We start from the raw sequence: 16,450 nt of genomic DNA, 5'->3' as shown, positions 1-16,450 counted from the left end.
GCGCTTTATCTGCAGAAGAAAGGCGTGCGAGCAAGGCATGACGAAGTGTCGAACCAAGCTTGAGCCCTATCCGAAATGTTTAGACGTTTGTCTGAACTGCTTCATATCCTGTCAAAGCGTACAAAGCACTTGATTATTCGAATCGAGTAGGTCAATATTATTCAATTACTTATAAACAAGCTAGGGACTAGCAATGAATTAGCGAGAGCAAATGCAACAAGTGCTCAAACCCTTCAATCGCATGTTTATTAATGAAAAGCGCAAGAGGTATTAAACCAGTAGCTGATGGAGAATTGAGCATCTTTTGAGAGCCGTAGTACGTGGCAGGGAATTCAGCCATTGTTTATGTAACGCTCGACCCTTTGCGATCTCGGTGGGGTGTCATCCATTACTCCATTGCGAGATTCCATCTCTCGTTGGCTGGCCTCACGTTCTTGCAGCGCCAATACATCAGCCTGAAATTGCCTCATATTGACCTCTTCTGAATTCTCTTGGTTTCGTTGGCTAGCTCGAACCACCGTGCCTGGTGTGTATTGGCCTAGAGTCGGTGTCCATTGTCTCGTTGCTAGAGCTCCTATGTTAACGAAAATAGACAACCGATGTGTCTTAATACTTACGATCTGCGATGTGTGGAGTTACCGGTAGAGTTGTTGTTGTCTGCATTTCTGAGCCTTCGAGGCGGGGCGTAACTACTGCTTGCTGCCGGCGCATTAGTATGTTTTGTCTACAGCCAAACATGTGCTGGCATGATGACATGATTTGAAGGAAAATGATCCCTAACACGGCCAAGAACCTGGGAGGGCTATACCGTGCTTGCAGAGCGAGTCCTTGGAGGCACTGTTGAAAGATTATTTTGTGGTATGGAGGAATGTCCACCTAAACTTAGTCAGCAACACGAATGAGTCTTGAAATATTAAAGGAAATTACGGCTCCAATTTCGCAGTGGGATAGCATGTCGAACGCGTCTATTGGAGATAATGCTATAGCTATATGCTGAGTGGATAGAATGGCGTGAGGCATGACGAGCTTGAATTATCGGAGGAATAAACTCGCGATGCTGGGTCACTCTTTGGTCGGCTCTACGAATCAAGTGATTGTTAAGGATTGGAGATGTGCTGGGACTACTCGGTGGCGCGGAAGGCATCATTTCAGTTTCTGTTCCATGTTGTAATGCCGGAGGCGATATCCAATGCTGCGGTCTTCCGTAAAGCCTGCTATACGTTGGGTGATCGACGCTCATATTCACGGCTATGTGCTCGTTCGCAGCATTCGCGTGAAAAAGATTTGCGCTTCGCCGCTCAGGCGATGCTTGCTGTGTCGCACTTTGACGAGCAATCGAAACCAGGCGGGTTTGCGCCGCCGCAGCTTGCTGGGTGATGGTGTCTAGAGGCGAAGGCATGTCTGCCGCGGCAGCCTCAGCAGCAGATGAAGCTGGACCCAATTCATTGTTCGTTAATTGGTCGTTTGTGTCATTCATATTTATCAGGGCTTTGGGAATATTTGCTGGCAGTGCGGATGGGCTGTTCAAAATGTTATACCGCTCGCCAGATGCACACTCATCGCCAATACTCCACGCTTTTTGGTATGAAATATCTTCCCTGCACCCCCCAAACGGTATGTTGCTTTCGCTACGTTGCTGAGGTGGATAATTTCTATGTGTAGAGTGAGGAGATAAGGTTTCAGAGATATATGGAGCACTTCTCGTGCGCGATTGCATTAGCTGTCGAGCTAGCGAAGTGTGGCCTTTCGGGACAACAGCACTGGCCGTATGACTTTGAGTCGATGATCCCGGTTGCAATGATTCATATTGGCCATCAACCTGAAATTCGCCCACAAACGGTGAGCTGTGACGAGAAGGAGGAATAAAAGCCCCATTGCGATCTTGCCATGATGTAGACGTCATATATGGCCCTGAGCTCTGCGGTTGAAGTGCACTGGTGGACGAAGGCTGGGCTCTCAAATCTACTCGTCTCCCGATATGATTAGACTGTGAGAGGCCTATACCATTTGCCTCCTCAACACAATGCTCAGCGGAATAAGGTGCCATATACTGAGCAGCTTGTCCCATGACAGCCTCGTCTCGAGATCGCTCTGGACCGCGCCGCAAAGTAGCTCCACCAAGGGGTCGCTGGCGTTGTCGCTGGCGTTGTCGCTGGTCAAGAATGACATTCAGTATCTGGACGTCATCTGTCGTAAGAGTTATCTCGGACGGCTGAAGACGAAGCATTTTGATGTAGGTGAAGGCAGTGCCAAATTTGCAACAACTCAAAACCACGAAGCTGGTTAAAATTATGGCTAAGGTGCACTCTTTGATTAAGAACAAACATCGTAGTGCGCATGCGCCGCTGAAGGTCCACGATACAGGTAGGAAGGTGAGACAAACATTTGCATAAATTGAGAAAGAGCACACTATTACTTGGCTCTTGCACAATGAAGATTCATGATCGATCCTGACCGATCAAACCCACTCGCTCCATGGTAACGGGATTAGGCTGTGCCATAAGCCTTCAACCCTTTAGGAATGGAACTTAGGATGCGATGCAATCAGACTGGAATTTGTTAGCGTACAGTTGTTCCAGTTGGATAAGCAAGCTTTGAATCTAGTTGTGGATCCAGTCACCGAAGCCACTCTTCCAGCGGCTCCAACATTGAGCAGGAACACCTGTAAGTTGGAGAGTTTGTGACAATCTGAACCGGATACTCCTACGGTGGGAATTAACATGAATTACAGGATACCAAGTAGAGTGAAATGAAGATCAAAACGTTGTAGCATGGCGACTGGTTCGAAGTCCAGGAATAGTGGGTTTGAGAACAGACTATATCACGATGGGCAGGGGAAATGGAGCCACGACCAGGGCATAGGCCGACGACGATAGAGTGGGACTCCTCGCTGGCACTTGTTGCGAAATATTGACTTCCTGTCAATGAAGGTATAGCCACAGCAATGGTAGAGTAGTACGCAGGCGATTCCGCAACCTCATAGACTCGCACAGCGGTTGGCGGACCTCGGACGAGTACTCCGACCCTTACCAACGGATCTGCAAGATGACGATGATGTGCCTACTGGTTGGACAAAAGCAGAGGCCATCTGCAGAAGGAAATTGGAAGTCATTCGAAGACAGCGACGGCAAATAAACTGGGGCGGAAAAGAAAAAAGGCAAAAGCCTGCTGCTTGCCCAGCGGACGATGAGTTGAGCGCCGGCCTGCGGTCCAACTGTCCAGTGTCCAGCCCGCCAAGATTCGCGGTGCAAGCCACGTGATTGCACCTTGTTTGGCTGGAGTGTCGACTCCAACCCGATCTATAGTGTCGGCGCTGCTTCGTCTTCATCGCGGACGACCTGGCGTGCACTCTTCCTTGCAGCCGCAAAAAGACGGCCTCGGTGGCTGGAGAGCAGATCAAAGAACCTTCACTCGCTTTCCTTGGATTCTGCGGCGCCTGTGGCTGCGCCTCTCCAGCTTTCGCAAGCCCACGGCAGAACCCCCAGTTGGTGACGCTGCGCTCGCAACTTGCCGATACATTCTGCAACTGCACGTCCACGTTCCGCTCGTTACCTTACGTTCGCAGCCATGAATGGAGACATCAGTCTCACAGAGACATATCTGGGCGGTCTACGTATCGCTAATCCAGATGATGAGGACACCTCGTCACCCGCGGTAGCGGACTCGTCACCGCCCAGCCAGAGCTCTCAAGTCCCACCTTCGTCATCTCACTCCTCATCCTCCACTGCCACAGAGAAGCCGGCTGGCAGGAATCTCTCGCCCTCGCCGACCCACGATTCCCAACCTACGACGACGACAGCAGCCACAACAACAACAACAACAACATCCTCATCTGATCCGGTCTTTCAACCGCAGCTACAACACCGTCCATCATTACCTTTGCCTCACCAGGCTCAACAGCCTCTGTCATTGGCGGGACATCCAGGACCTAGTTCCCAGCACCGAGCATATCCCACGAATGTAGCCCGTCCCATATCGGGCATGTACAACCATTCCAACCTCTCTGGTAGCTCTGGCATATCTAGTTATGCCGCTTACAGGTACGGTGAGGAACCTACTCAGCCAACCATACCAACGGCTTCAATGGTTCAAAGGAGTAGCTCGCGGGCTGCTGCCTCCGCTTTATCACAGTCCGGATTGCTCTCACGCGACCGGAGTGGTAGTGACCGAATGCTACAGACACAACCAGGCTTTGCAGAGAATGGAGCACCGCCTCCGCGCAGAAGTTCGAGAAAGATGCCACCAGGATCGTCGGCATCCACACCAAACACCTCCTCACCTTACACGCTTGAGAATGGCCCACCCCCAAGCAGCGAGGAATGGAAGGAAAGGGGAGCGGCCACGACGATTCGGCAAGAAGTAGATGCAAATGGTCGGACTGTTCAAAGAGTGACCAAAAAAGGAGTGAAGGATTTCAACTTTGGCCGAACACTAGGAGAAGGCTCCTACAGTACAGTGCTGGCAGCCACTGATCGACAGACCTTGCGTGAATACGCCATCAAAGTGCTGGACAAGCGACACATAATCAAGGAGAAGAAAGTCAAGTACGTGAACATAGAAAAGGATACCCTCAACCGTTTGACCGAGCATCCCGGCATCGTTCGTTTATATTACACTTTCCAAGACGAACGATCTTTGTATTTCGTTCTGGATTTAGCGAGTAATGGTGAATTGCTCGGTGTTTTGAAAAAGATGGGCTCTTTCGACGAGGAATGTACACGCTTCTACGGAGCCCAGATACTGGATGCGATTGACTACATGCATTCCAAAGGCGTCATCCACCGCGATCTCAAGCCGGAGAACGTACTCCTTGATGCACACATGCATGTCAAAATCACCGACTTTGGCACAGCGAAAATTTTAGAGACCAAGCCGAAGAAGGATGGCAGCGGCTCAACAACGGGTGATCCTCTCGACGGTGCAGATTTGGATAGAGCAATGTCATTTGTTGGGACGGCAGAGTATGTAAGTCCGGAATTGTTGACAGATAAGAACGCTTGCAAAGCAAGCGATCTGTGGGCTTTCGGCTGCATAATATTCCAACTACTCGCGGGTCGTCCTCCCTTCAAGGCAGCAAACGAGTATCAAACGTTCCAGAAGATTGTTGCCTTGGACTATCAATTTCCCGATGGTTTCCCTTCCATTGCAAGAGATTTAGTCGAACGTCTACTTGTCCTTGACCCTGCGAAGCGATTGCCCATGGAGCATATTAAAAACCATCGGTTTTTTGAGGGTATTACATGGGGCAAAGGCTTGTGGAAACAGAAGGCTCCCAGATTGAAAGCGTACAGCCCCCCTGCACAGGAGCCGATACGCTTGAATGGTAAGTGTAAATCAAATATCATAAGTTTATCGCGAAATTGACGACGACATGCAGCTCCTACATCCGCTCCACAGAGCTCAAGTCAATTGACTAGACCTCATCCACGCGTTATTACCGAACTGCCTCCGCCATCACAACTCGATATCGACTGGTCACCTGTTCTGACGAGAAATAATGAGCGCATACTAAAACTTGGAATCCTTAACGTGACCGTAACCTCACAACCACACAGCCCGAATTCCAAGAATGGAGAAGGCTCGAGCGAAACTTCAAAGAAATTTTCAAGATTCTTCGGCGGAAACACTAACAAAAGACGCCAACGGCTGGTTATGGTCACCTCAAGCGCTCGACTTGTCCTTGCATCGGCAGGAGGTGATGAGAAAAAGGCTAAACTAGATATCACTCTTATGGCGCCTGGAACGATGTGGAAGAGTTTTAAAGATTCAAAGGGCTTGACTGTGTGGTCCGTCGATACACCAACAAAGCATCTTCTTTTCGAAGATCCCAAGGCGACGCCTAGCGATCCTGATGGAAGCATGTATGGTGCGCAGGAATGGATGGATGCCATAGAAAAGGCCCGAGAGTTCGCTATATCTCAATCGATGGCCAACTCTTATTCCGGGGATTCGGCATTCAACGACCTAGGCTCCTCTTTGTCGAGCCCAAGCAGCACACTCGGTGGAGATAACACTTTAGACGGAGTCAACATTCCCACCGCTCGCTTGCGAAAGGGCGAAATGGATCAAGAATCATTGAAAGGGCGAAAACGATTCAGCAAGAGGCACTCGAAGAACGGACTTGCCGCCGTCTTCTAAGCTGTATGCCATCACATTAACTCAGCAACCTCCCACATATTGTTTTTCTCATGTTCAGCGTCTACAGCCATCTCACGACTTAGCATTCTCAGTACTTGGTAACAGGACCTATTTATGAATTTACATCTTCATCATCGAGCGTCGGGCGTTGCGGTTACCAGATGTTGATATCCTAGTCCGAAGAAGCTTTTTTTTTGTCTACTTTCTTTTTCTTCCTTATTTCCCTTGAAAAAAGAGTCTGCTTTGGGAAAGCGCAGCAGGTATGGTACTTGTAATGATTGTGGCCTGTATATTTTCTTGATTCCCGGGTCCATGACCTCTTCGTCCAAACGCTACTTGTTATTTTCGAGGAGTGGGAGATTGGTTTGCGCTTCGATGTACATGCTCTTTCAAGTGCGTGACAGAGATAGCTCTTCGATCTGTTACGACCTTGTATGCTTTGTATATAGAACAAGACATGCATGAGCGATCGAGTTTTCTTGTGATGCCAAGACATTTTAATCTTATCGACTATTGTTGCATGGCTTACACTGTTTCCCTCGCTCGAACGGCATTCAAATGTCATAGACACGCAAAAGGCATCCCTGTCCATTTTCCAGACGGAGAAATCCGATGGTCAAAACTTACATACCCTTACAGGTATTCCTGATCTATTAGATTCGTAGATCCAGCCAGTCAATGAATTTTTCTTTCTAAATTCAATCCCAGTTCTTTTGCAATTGGGACGTTCTTCAGTGCCTTTCCAAGGTCATCCGCCGCATCTAGAACAAAACCATGCCGTTCTGCTTACGTTGGAGCTTACCCTGCTCCACAGCATGTTTCCGAGCGTAGACATAAAGGCTCATAAAGGCTCGTCTTTAGAAAAGACGAGACAGCTGCTTCAATTCACTGGTTTCTCTACAATGACTGCAGAACAAGAACTTAACGAGCTTAAAGCTCTGCTCGAAACAGACGAAATCATTTATCCCGAATCGCCAGACTATGTGATGAACAGTCGGCCCTTCGCTTTGCAGAAGGACTACAAGCCGAAATTAGTCGTGAGGCCAAAGACTCTAGAGTCTTTGAGCAGGACAGTCCGTTACTTGGCTGAGTCGAGCTTACAGTTCAAGGTCAGAAGTATGGGGTTTGGGAGTGCGTCTGCCAAAGATGTTATCTTGAGCATGAGGGCCTTTGACCAATTCGAATTTGATCGCGACAAGGAACAATTGATTCTTGGCGTTGGCCAGCCTTGGGAAAACTATTATACAAAGATGGAGCAGATAGCTCCAGAGTACTCAGGTAAGAGATCATCTCGGAACTTGGACGACAGTACTGACTAGATGGTGCTAGTGGTGTCCGTTAGAACTCCAAACATTGGCGTAGGTGGAAGCACGCTCTCTGGAGGGTTTTCATGGTTGTCTGGAGAGCACGGCTGTTTGTCTGATCCGGAAAATCTATTGGACATGCAAGTCGTTAAGCTTGATGGAACGGTAATATGGGCCTCTGAAGAACCCGATCTTCTCTGGGCCATGCGCGGCACGGAAGGCTCTTTCGCCGTAGCCGTTGCATTCAAGCTGCGTTGTTTTAAGTATCCACAGAAGGTGTGGTCCGGTCCTATCCTGATTCCAAATAGCCGGGAAGCACAAAAGCAGATCTGCACAGGAATTCTCGGTATGGACCAGGACCACCCAGAACCCAAAACGGCGCTGTTCTTGTATCGTATGAACCCAGAAATCCTAAAAGCTATTGGAGACGGCAAAAACGGAGACATGATCGTCGTTCACGCCTTTGATGCGCGAGGCGAGGAGGCTGGCAGGGAAGCTTTTGGATGGGCATTGAACATACCTGGAGTCATCGACCGAACCCGATATCAAACTATGAAGGAGCTCGCAATGATGCAGAGTAAGTCTTGCCTCGCCGAATTTCTAACCTCGTGCTGATTTTGTCCAAGATGGCGTTGGTGCTCTTACGTATACGCAGACGTTTTATTGGACCGGAATTGCTCTTGCACGACTATCCGAGGACATCCTGATGAAATCCTTTGAGTGGTATGATGAGTGCTCCATGGCTGCAAATGACTCCCTCGGATCTTACTCAAGCTTGGTCTTTGAACTGTTCTGCACTTCTGAGTCGAAATCTGGCAGGCTCTCTTCTGGATGGCCCAGACCTCCAGGATTCAAGCACATGATATTGATACAGTCAGGATCACCTGGGAGAAGCGCGGCAGACGATGTCGCGAGAGAGCTCGCAATGCAGGGGCCAAGTTTTATACTTGGACCGAGCGCCAATCGTAGTTCAACAGCCAATGCTATAGAAGACTTTCATGATGTCCAAGAAGTAGGCAGGCCGGTTCCTACGCTTCCTTCGAGGTAAAGCTGATCTTAGCAGATTTACGGCGAAAATTATGAGAAGTTAAAGGAATTGAAACGCCAATACGATTCAAAGAACCGATTGAATGGTTGGATCAAAGTTTAATATAGGATTTGATAGCTCGGGCTTTTAAATTAAAGAGTAAGCTTATCTTTGCTAAACCTGACAATGCATGATACCTACCTCCATTATCTCAGAGCACAGTCAACAACCCTTCTTCAATTTGAAAGCTGTCTTGGATACGATCATGTTGTAGGTTATGTCGTCCAAGATGTAGCTTCAGTTGATCATGTTAACGCTGTAATTTAAAAGTAAGGCCGCATGCTGAAGGACTGTTTGCATTGATAGCGGGTAATACAACTGAAGATATGATATCCATTTCCTAAGGAATTCCTTCGGTCACGTGATTATTGGAGATTAAGCCTCAAGACTGAATGCTGACGGATTTCTAGAAGCGCCTTTCGCGAACTGCGAGGTGATCCACGGCGAGAAAAAAGCGAGATTGCGAAACCTGGCCTCCGTTCCAGTTCGTAGTGTTCGGAATTAGCACGAGAAAGGTTTGAAACATCAAATTCTGTTCATGTAGCAGGTAGGAGGAGTCCTTTGTGGAGAGTACCAAGCTTTGTAAAAGGCATCGAGAACTTTGAGATTTCAGCTTTTGCAGAAGTCCCCTGCTATGCCTACTGTTGCCGAGCTGCTAGTGGTTGTGTTACATAGTAATCTCCGGATGGACAGATTTGGGTGCATAACGGGAGCATAATCGCATTTTTGCTGTGTTTGCGTATAGTAGCTCCTTACATTTGCCCCTCGAGACAAAGCATCTCGTCAACAGAGTCTCAAGCCATCGGCCTCGCCCAGGCAACATCGCTTGGCAGTGTGAAACTGGCGCAAAACATTCTTTTATTTGGGGCCACATCCCGAACGTCAACAATCTCAACCTCTCCCTCCACGTGGGAACTGCCCGGCCTCATCTCCCTGCCTAGCAGACCAGTAATTTCCGCACAGATCTTCTTTTCCTCTTCAACATTGTCCTCAGACTTCGTGGAGAAGCAGTACACGTGAATCTTTGGTAGTCGTGCATCTAGTGTTTGTGGAATGTCCGCAGCACGGTATACGCCAACAAAGGAGGTTAGAAAGGAAAGCGCTGATGCAGGTAGATTCATGACGTAGTGGCTGAAATATCGCGGTTGTATTAGCGTCTTGAGAAGCTTCTTTTCCTCCTTGGAACTTCGCGACGGTTTAGAGAAGATTTCAACCTTGTGCTGTTTGGTCGCGTGATAGAGGTCGCGCGTCGCATCCACGATGAAGCGGCGCCCATCGGTGGAGAAAGGCCGCACATACTGTGATACCTTGTTCCTTTTGATGGCATCCTCAAGTGAAGCATAAGAGTCCGGATTCAAGTCATTCGCCCAAACGAATACCCTCTTTCTCCCAGCCGGCACTGCAAAAGGACCCACTCCTGCCATAACATCGCATACGGCCTCTCCTTCCGAAAACAAACTTACTAGCCGCTTGTGTTCCGAATGGAGTCTTGGATTCCAGTAGACCTTCGCATAATCGAACCTAAAGAGACAGTCCTCCTCTTTAACCTCCACATTTAAGTCATTGGGTCCAGCTAACACCTCGTACGGAAACGTACGAAACGGATTTTCCGCACCAACATCGTCAATTTTGTTTATTACGGTGCGAACTTGTGGGTTTTTGTCCAGAAGTACAGACGCGATGAGTGATTTGTACGGTAGATATTGTGAGCGAAGGTTAAGGTGAGCAACGTGCCCGATGATGGAAAAGCCCGAAGGGACTTCCTCTTGCTCATCTTCGGGGAGCACCGATGTCATTATGTCATCTGCGACCGTCAGTCATTTGTCCAATACTTCAGTAGGGAGTTGGCTTGCAGTAGTCCCATGAATCATAGTTCAGCTGTAGCTCATATGGTATCACATCTACTTTCTTCGACGTCTCCAAAGCACGTAAGGTCTCACTCCATGTAGAGACATCTGCCTAGCGAAATCAGTCTCTCCTCATGATATGACCCGGGTTCAGGCTAGGTACCGTCGTGCTTGATGTTTGGCTTTAGTAGCAGACATTTCAGTCCCGTGTTATTCGCGCCGGGAGCCAGTTGTATCGGCGATATCCTCTCGTGCCTTAGAAGATCCCGGCTCTTTTCCAGATCTTTGCGACATTGAGAAATTTGCTGGTTGCTAAAGATTCGGGCTGCTGCAAGAGGCACGGTCTTCTGGAAGAAAGCGCGGTCAAGTTGCCGCATTGCGCGGTTGACCGGCGGTCGTAGAAGCATATTCACGTCGGACATTTGCTATCAGACATCAGATACGGTAGTGCAAGCGCAAAGACCTGAGAGGCTTTGAAACGGACATGAACCCAATAAGAGCCAATATGTGACTTGGCTGTGAACTTGCTCGCACAATCCGCAAATAGGTTACTTTTTTTTTTGGGTTGGTCCCTTGTTAGTGACGCATCGCCGCAACGCCGCAGCCGGCGACCTCACCTCTCACATGGGACATGCCAGGCCCATCCCAACACCTTAGAAACAACCCTATTAAACAGCGCGTGCCTACGCGACAGCTCCACGCGACTATTATTTTATCAAGGCAAACAGACATGTTCCTACGCATACCTAGATAGCTGCCACCGCGTCCTATAATTTATTTCCAGCCAGTCGGGTCTGTTGGGGATACAGTAAACCATCACTATGTCGGCTGGAGGCAACATCAAGGTCGTTGTGCGGGTGAGGCCGTTCAACAACAGAGGTACGACCATACCAGAATCCCACGAGGCTAATCTAGTGTTCTCGAATGTAGTCTAATAAGGGTACGCTGCAGAAATCGACAGAGGCGCAAAATGTATCGTTCAGATGCAAGGCAACCAGACGGTGCTCACCCCTCCGAAAGACATCGACCCGAAGTCCAAAACTGCAAAGGCGGCGCTTGAGGGCACAAAAACATTTGCCTTCGACAAGTCATACTGGTCGTTCAACAAAAATGACGAGCACTTTGCCGGTCAGGAAGATCTCTTCAGAGACTTAGGCAAACCGCTTCTTGACAATGCCTTTCAAGGTTACAACAATTGTATATTTGCGTACGGCCAGACGGGCTCCGGAAAGTCATACTCGATGATGGGTTATGGCCAGGAGTACGGCGTCATCCCGCGAATCTGTAAGAATATGTTCGAGAGGATCGAAGAGATGGGCAATGACAAGAACCTGACGTGCACGGTCGAGGTTTCCTACCTAGAGATTTACAATGAGCGTGTGAGAGATCTGCTAAATCCGGCAACAAAGGGCAATCTCAGAGTGAGAGAACATCCATCAACAGGCCCTTACGTGGAAGACCTGGCAAAGCTAGCCGTGCGCTCGTTCGCAGATATTGAGAACCTCATGGACGAGGGTAACAAGGCCAGAACTGTTGCGGCGACCAATATGAATGAGACGAGCTCGCGTTCACATGCCGTGTTCACGCTTGTGCTCACCCAGAAAAGGCACGATGTGGAAACGAACATGGACACGGAAAAGGTCGCTAAGATCAGTCTGGTTGATCTGGCTGGCTCAGAGAGAGCTACTTCTACCGGCGCCACCGGTGCTCGTTTGAAAGAAGGTGCCGAAATCAACAGATCACTTTCCACGTTGGGCCGAGTTATCGCGGCTCTCGCAGATTTATCGTCAGGCAAAGGCCACGGCAAAAAAATCCAAGTGCCGTACCGAGATTCTGTTCTTACATGGTTACTGAAAGACTCGCTGGGAGGGAACAGTTTGACGGCTATGATTGCAGCCATCTCACCTGCAGACATCAATTTCGAAGAAACCTTATCCACGCTGCGATACGCCGATTCCGCAAAACGTATCAAGAATCATGCTGTCATAAACGAAGATCCAAACGCTCGCATGATTAGAGAGCTGAAAGAGGAGCTCGCACAGTTGCGCGCAAAACTAAGTGGTGGGGGTGGTGGTGTTTCCATGCCAATGGAGGAGCAATATGCTCCGGATACACCCCTGGAACAGCAGATCGTTTCCATTACCCAGGCGGATGGTACCGTTAAGAAAGTATCCAAAGCCGAGATTGTAGAGCAACTCAACCAATCCGAAAAACTGTACAAGGAAATCAATCAAACCTGGGAAGAGAAGCTCGCACAGACTGAGAAGATTCACAAGGAGCGAGAGGCAGCGCTTGAAGAGCTTGGTATTAGTATTGAAAAAGGCTTCATCGGTGTGTCAACACCGAAAAAAATGCCTCATCTTGTGAATTTGAGCGATGATCCGCTGTTGGCTGAGTGCTTAGTGTACAATATCAAGCCGGGAACGACTACAGTGGGCAATGTCGATTTGTCGACAAATGCCGAAATTCGGCTCAATGGCTCGAAAATTCTCAAAGAACACTGCGCATTTGAGAATGTGGACGATGTGGTTACCGTAGTACCAAGAGAGGGTGCTGCAGTCATGGTTAATGGTGTGCGACTGGAGAAACCCAAGCGGCTGCGCAGCGGCTATCGCATAATCTTGGGGGATTTCCACATTTTCCGCTTTAATCATCCGCAGGAGGCGCGACAAGAGAAAGCTCACGAGGGCAGTTTGTTGCGACACTCAATACTAGCAAGTGATTTGGAATCGCCATCACCGCGACCAGGTCATGAGAGAACGATAAGCATAATGAGTCGACCAGACTCTGAATACGACTTCAGCAGCCCCTCACGAATAAACTCCCCGACTCCAAGAGTCAATCGGGACAACGAGTGGTCGTTCGCAAGGAGAGAAGCCGTTAGCTCCCTACTAGGATCTGATCAAAGGGTCGCAAATTTGACAGATGAAGACCTTGAAGCCCTTTTCGACGATCTGCAAAAGGTTCGTGCAGATCGCAGAGCGAAGGCACAGAGCCGATTGATCGACGCAGAAGAAGATAGTGATTCGGTGCAGTCATTCCCCGTGCGCGACAAATACGCCTCGAATGGCACCATTGATAACTTCTCTCTGGATACCGTACTGACCATACCATCTACTCCGCAGGCTGGAGACGAGGATAATAACATCCGTAGCACTCGAGAGACAATGCAATCTCAACTTGACAAGCAGAAAGAGGCATATCAAGAGAAATTAAAGTCAGCTGAAGAGGCGCATGTCGCAATAGAGGAGATCAAGGCTGAGAAATTGCAGATGGAAGAAAACTTGAAGCAGCTCAAGAGCGAGATGGAGAGGCAACTCGAGGAGCAGAAGGCGGAACTTCGTAAACAGAAGGAAGAGTACGAACGACAACTTCAGGAATTGAGGCCCACGCCCTCGGGTGCAGGGTCTAGTTCTGATAACGATGTGGAAGACTTGGTGAAATTGACACCAGGGCAACTCGAACTAGCACGAACTGTGATTGAACGGTGGCAACAACGCCGCTACGTTTCCATGGCCGAGCAAGTCCTCCAAAATGCGGCACTCCTCAAAGAAGCCCAAATCATGAGCCAACACCTTGATAAACATGTGGTATTTCAATTCTGCATAGTCGATGTTGGACACACCCTGGCATCTATGTATGACATGGTTCTTACAGACACTGGCAACGAGGATGATGAAGACCTTGATATGGCCCCGAAACCTTGTGTTGGAGTACGTGTCATTGACTTCAAGCATAATGTCATTTTCCTCTGGTCATTAAAGAAACTTCGGAAACGAGTACGACAGATGCGACAAGTTCATCAATATCTCAATTCACCACAGTATGCGCAGCATTTCAACCTAGGAAATCCGTTCGCCGAAGCGTGTTTACCTCAGTATTCGCGCATAGGCGACGTTGATGTTCCGCTGGCTGCTGTCTTCGAAGCTAGAGTCCAAGATTTTGCTCTTGATGTCATGAATCCCTTCACGTCAAACGTGATTGGGATAGTCAAATTGTCATTAGAACCAAGTTTCGCCGAAGCGCCAGAGTCAACCCTGAAATTCAACGTCGTAATGCATGAATTCGTCGGTTTTCCTGAAAGAGAAGGATCAGAAGTTCACGCACAACTTTTTATACCTGGCATATCAGATGAAGAAGGTGGCGTTACCACCACAGCTTTGGGCGTGGATTTCGACGAGGGCCCTGTGCGGTTCGAAAGTGTTCATAGCATGAGCTTACCTATGGATAGCCCACGAAATGCCGCCTTGCGGATATCCATCTTTGCAAGAGTCACTTCTATGCATCTTGACAAGCTGCTCAGCTGGGACGACATGCGCGACTCTGCTCCACGAGTACGACAGAAAAAGAAGAAATCTTCCAGGATATCGGAATCTGAGTATTTCAGTGAAGAAAAGCACGACATATTCACACGTCTTCAACTTCAGGAGATATCGGAATTTGGTGAATATGAGCCTGTGGAAGTTGTGCAGAAAAGTGCCTTGGATCCGGGGGTTTTTCAGCTGCATCAAGGTTTGCAACGACGCATCGTGATAAGCATGACACACAGCTCAGCACATTCACTACAATGGCAGGATGTAACCAACTTGCGAGTGAGCCGTGTAAGCCTCGTTGATTCAGATGGAAAAGCTTCAGATTTGGATACACCGCAACCTGAGGTTCCGCTCAAATTGGTTGGCCCAGTCACCGTCCAGGATAATGCTGACGGAACTTCCGATGTATGCGCGATTTGTCAATGGGATTCAAGTATGCACGGTTCGCCGTTGCTCGACCGTGCAACTTCTGACAGGCACCGCATTAAGATAACATTACTCTGGAATGTAGTCTGTGGGAAGCTTACATCGCCGATGAATTTTGCTATGGATCTTGCTGTTCAGATCAGACCAAGGTCATACATACGGCAAGCAGGTGTTTTGTCGCAACTTTGGAATCCTGTTCGAGTAGTTCACTCTACAGTGGGTATGTTTGCTGTTGCGATTCGACCTGTCTCGGCAAAGCGCGCTGCGGATCTTTGGCGCATGGACAGCAAGAACGACTATGTGAAGGGAGAAGAGTCGTTGTCTGGGTGGACACCACGTGGCGTCTCTCTAATACAGGACTACATTCAAGCGCGCAAGCAAAAGCGCAAAGTTTCTGAGGTTGAAACTGCGAAGAGCATACTAGGTATGCGAGCTCTGGCCATTACAACTATCAACGGTGCCTCGACAGAGGAAGATCAATCAAGCACGCAGCTCAACGACAACCAAGTAGCCCTGCTCCAGAAAGTGCTAAGACTCTGGACCACTAAAAAAGGGATCGAGGAAGCCCTACTCTCCTCTGCAAATACTTCACCGCCAAGAAAAGGCGCCGCGTTCGCTAATACCGGGTCCTCTCCAAACACATCACCACGCAAAGCACGTCGAATAAAGCCAACCCTCACGGCTTCCGTTCGTTTCATCCCCAAAAATCCGTCACTCATGAAGGGAGGCTACCTGCTTACTCCAGACCCTTCACAGACAAAATGGACACGGAGATATGTGGAGCTACGAAAACCGTATTTACATATCTACTCCGTGCCGGAAGGTGACGAACTCAACGCTATAAATCTCACACACGCAAGGATCGATCATGATCCTCAAATTGCAATGCTGTTGCAGCGTAACGACGCTCAGACGCAGGGAAGTACAGTGTGGGCTGTATTTGCGCCACAGAATAGCTGGATTTTCAAGGCAAGAAGCGAGAGAGATAAGGTGGAATGGATCTTGAAGGTTGACGAGAGTTATTTCTCAAGTGGAGGTAGTGGGAGTGGCGATGATTGATCAGTCAAAGTTTCTTTTGTATAATGCGTGACGAGAATGCTGTCGTGAGCATGAAGCTGCTTCACATTGTAAATAGACCTCAGCTTTTTTGAGCAGCCGCCCTTAGATACCCCAGATCGGCCTAAATTTGAGATATGGCGTAGCGGGCGGCCTTGAATGCATTCAACGCCCATTCATTTGTCCACGTCTTTGCTTTCAGCTAGTCCTAGCAGACCGATCGACGGGACAATTGATGAATGAATCAACGTTACAAACTTAGTTCCGTCATTCTTCCAT

The 16,450-nt window shown here is 48.7% G+C and overlaps 5 protein-coding genes across 6 annotated transcripts; 3 read left to right on the top strand and 2 right to left on the bottom strand.

Moving 5' to 3' along the window:
- Positions 1–325: 325 nt before the first annotated feature.
- Positions 326–2,227, bottom strand: PV09_01586 (uncharacterized protein; the record flags this gene model as incomplete). Its single annotated transcript, XM_016354500.1, has 4 exons — positions 326–565; positions 618–699; positions 809–876; positions 928–2,227. 4 exons carry the CDS (start codon positions 2,225–2,227, stop codon positions 333–335), a joined length of 1,683 nt encoding a protein of 560 aa, XP_016217512.1. The 3' UTR covers positions 326–332.
- A 1,094-nt stretch (positions 2,228–3,321) lies between these two features.
- PV09_01585 (uncharacterized protein) lies at positions 3,322–6,810 on the top strand. Its single transcript, XM_016354499.1, has 2 exons — positions 3,322–5,323; positions 5,378–6,810. The coding sequence occupies exons 1-2, from the start codon at positions 3,568–3,570 to the stop codon at positions 6,136–6,138; spliced, it is 2,517 nt and encodes an 838-aa protein (XP_016217511.1). The 5' UTR covers positions 3,322–3,567; the 3' UTR covers positions 6,139–6,810.
- Positions 6,811–6,953: 143 nt separating this feature from the next.
- Positions 6,954–8,592, top strand: PV09_01584 (uncharacterized protein; the record flags this gene model as incomplete). The annotated part of the gene is made up of 4 exons (XM_016354498.1): positions 6,954–7,416; positions 7,468–8,019; positions 8,069–8,454; positions 8,506–8,592. 4 exons carry the CDS (start codon positions 6,954–6,956, stop codon positions 8,590–8,592), a joined length of 1,488 nt encoding a protein of 495 aa, XP_016217510.1.
- A 17-nt stretch (positions 8,593–8,609) lies between these two features.
- PV09_01583 lies at positions 8,610–10,906 on the bottom strand. Of its 2 annotated transcripts, XM_016354497.1 has the most exons (4): positions 10,861–10,906; positions 10,540–10,801; positions 10,383–10,484; positions 8,610–10,333 (listed from the first exon to the last, which is right to left on the bottom strand). In XM_016354497.1, exons 2-4 carry the CDS (start codon positions 10,796–10,798, stop codon positions 9,324–9,326), a joined length of 1,371 nt encoding a protein of 456 aa, XP_016217509.1. In that variant the 5' UTR covers positions 10,799–10,801; positions 10,861–10,906; the 3' UTR covers positions 8,610–9,323. The 2 variants fall into 2 exon arrangements, with proteins under 2 accessions (XP_016217509.1, XP_016217508.1); XM_016354496.1 differs by having other exon boundaries at positions 10,540–10,906.
- Positions 10,907–11,041: 135 nt separating this feature from the next.
- Positions 11,042–16,428, top strand: PV09_01582 (uncharacterized protein). Its single transcript, XM_016354495.1, has 2 exons — positions 11,042–11,255; positions 11,328–16,428. The coding sequence occupies exons 1-2, from the start codon at positions 11,198–11,200 to the stop codon at positions 16,172–16,174; spliced, it is 4,905 nt and encodes a 1,634-aa protein (XP_016217507.1). The 5' UTR covers positions 11,042–11,197; the 3' UTR covers positions 16,175–16,428.
- Positions 16,429–16,450: the final 22 nt, after the last annotated feature.

The sequence above is a fragment of the Verruconis gallopava genome, assembly GCF_000836295.1.
Source record: "Verruconis gallopava strain CBS 43764 unplaced genomic scaffold supercont1.4, whole genome shotgun sequence".
In the NCBI taxonomy this organism is placed as follows: domain Eukaryota; kingdom Fungi; phylum Ascomycota; class Dothideomycetes; order Venturiales; family Sympoventuriaceae; genus Verruconis; species Verruconis gallopava.
Note: the sequence above shows the minus strand (reverse complement) of the source record. Positions and strands in the feature narration are given on the sequence as shown.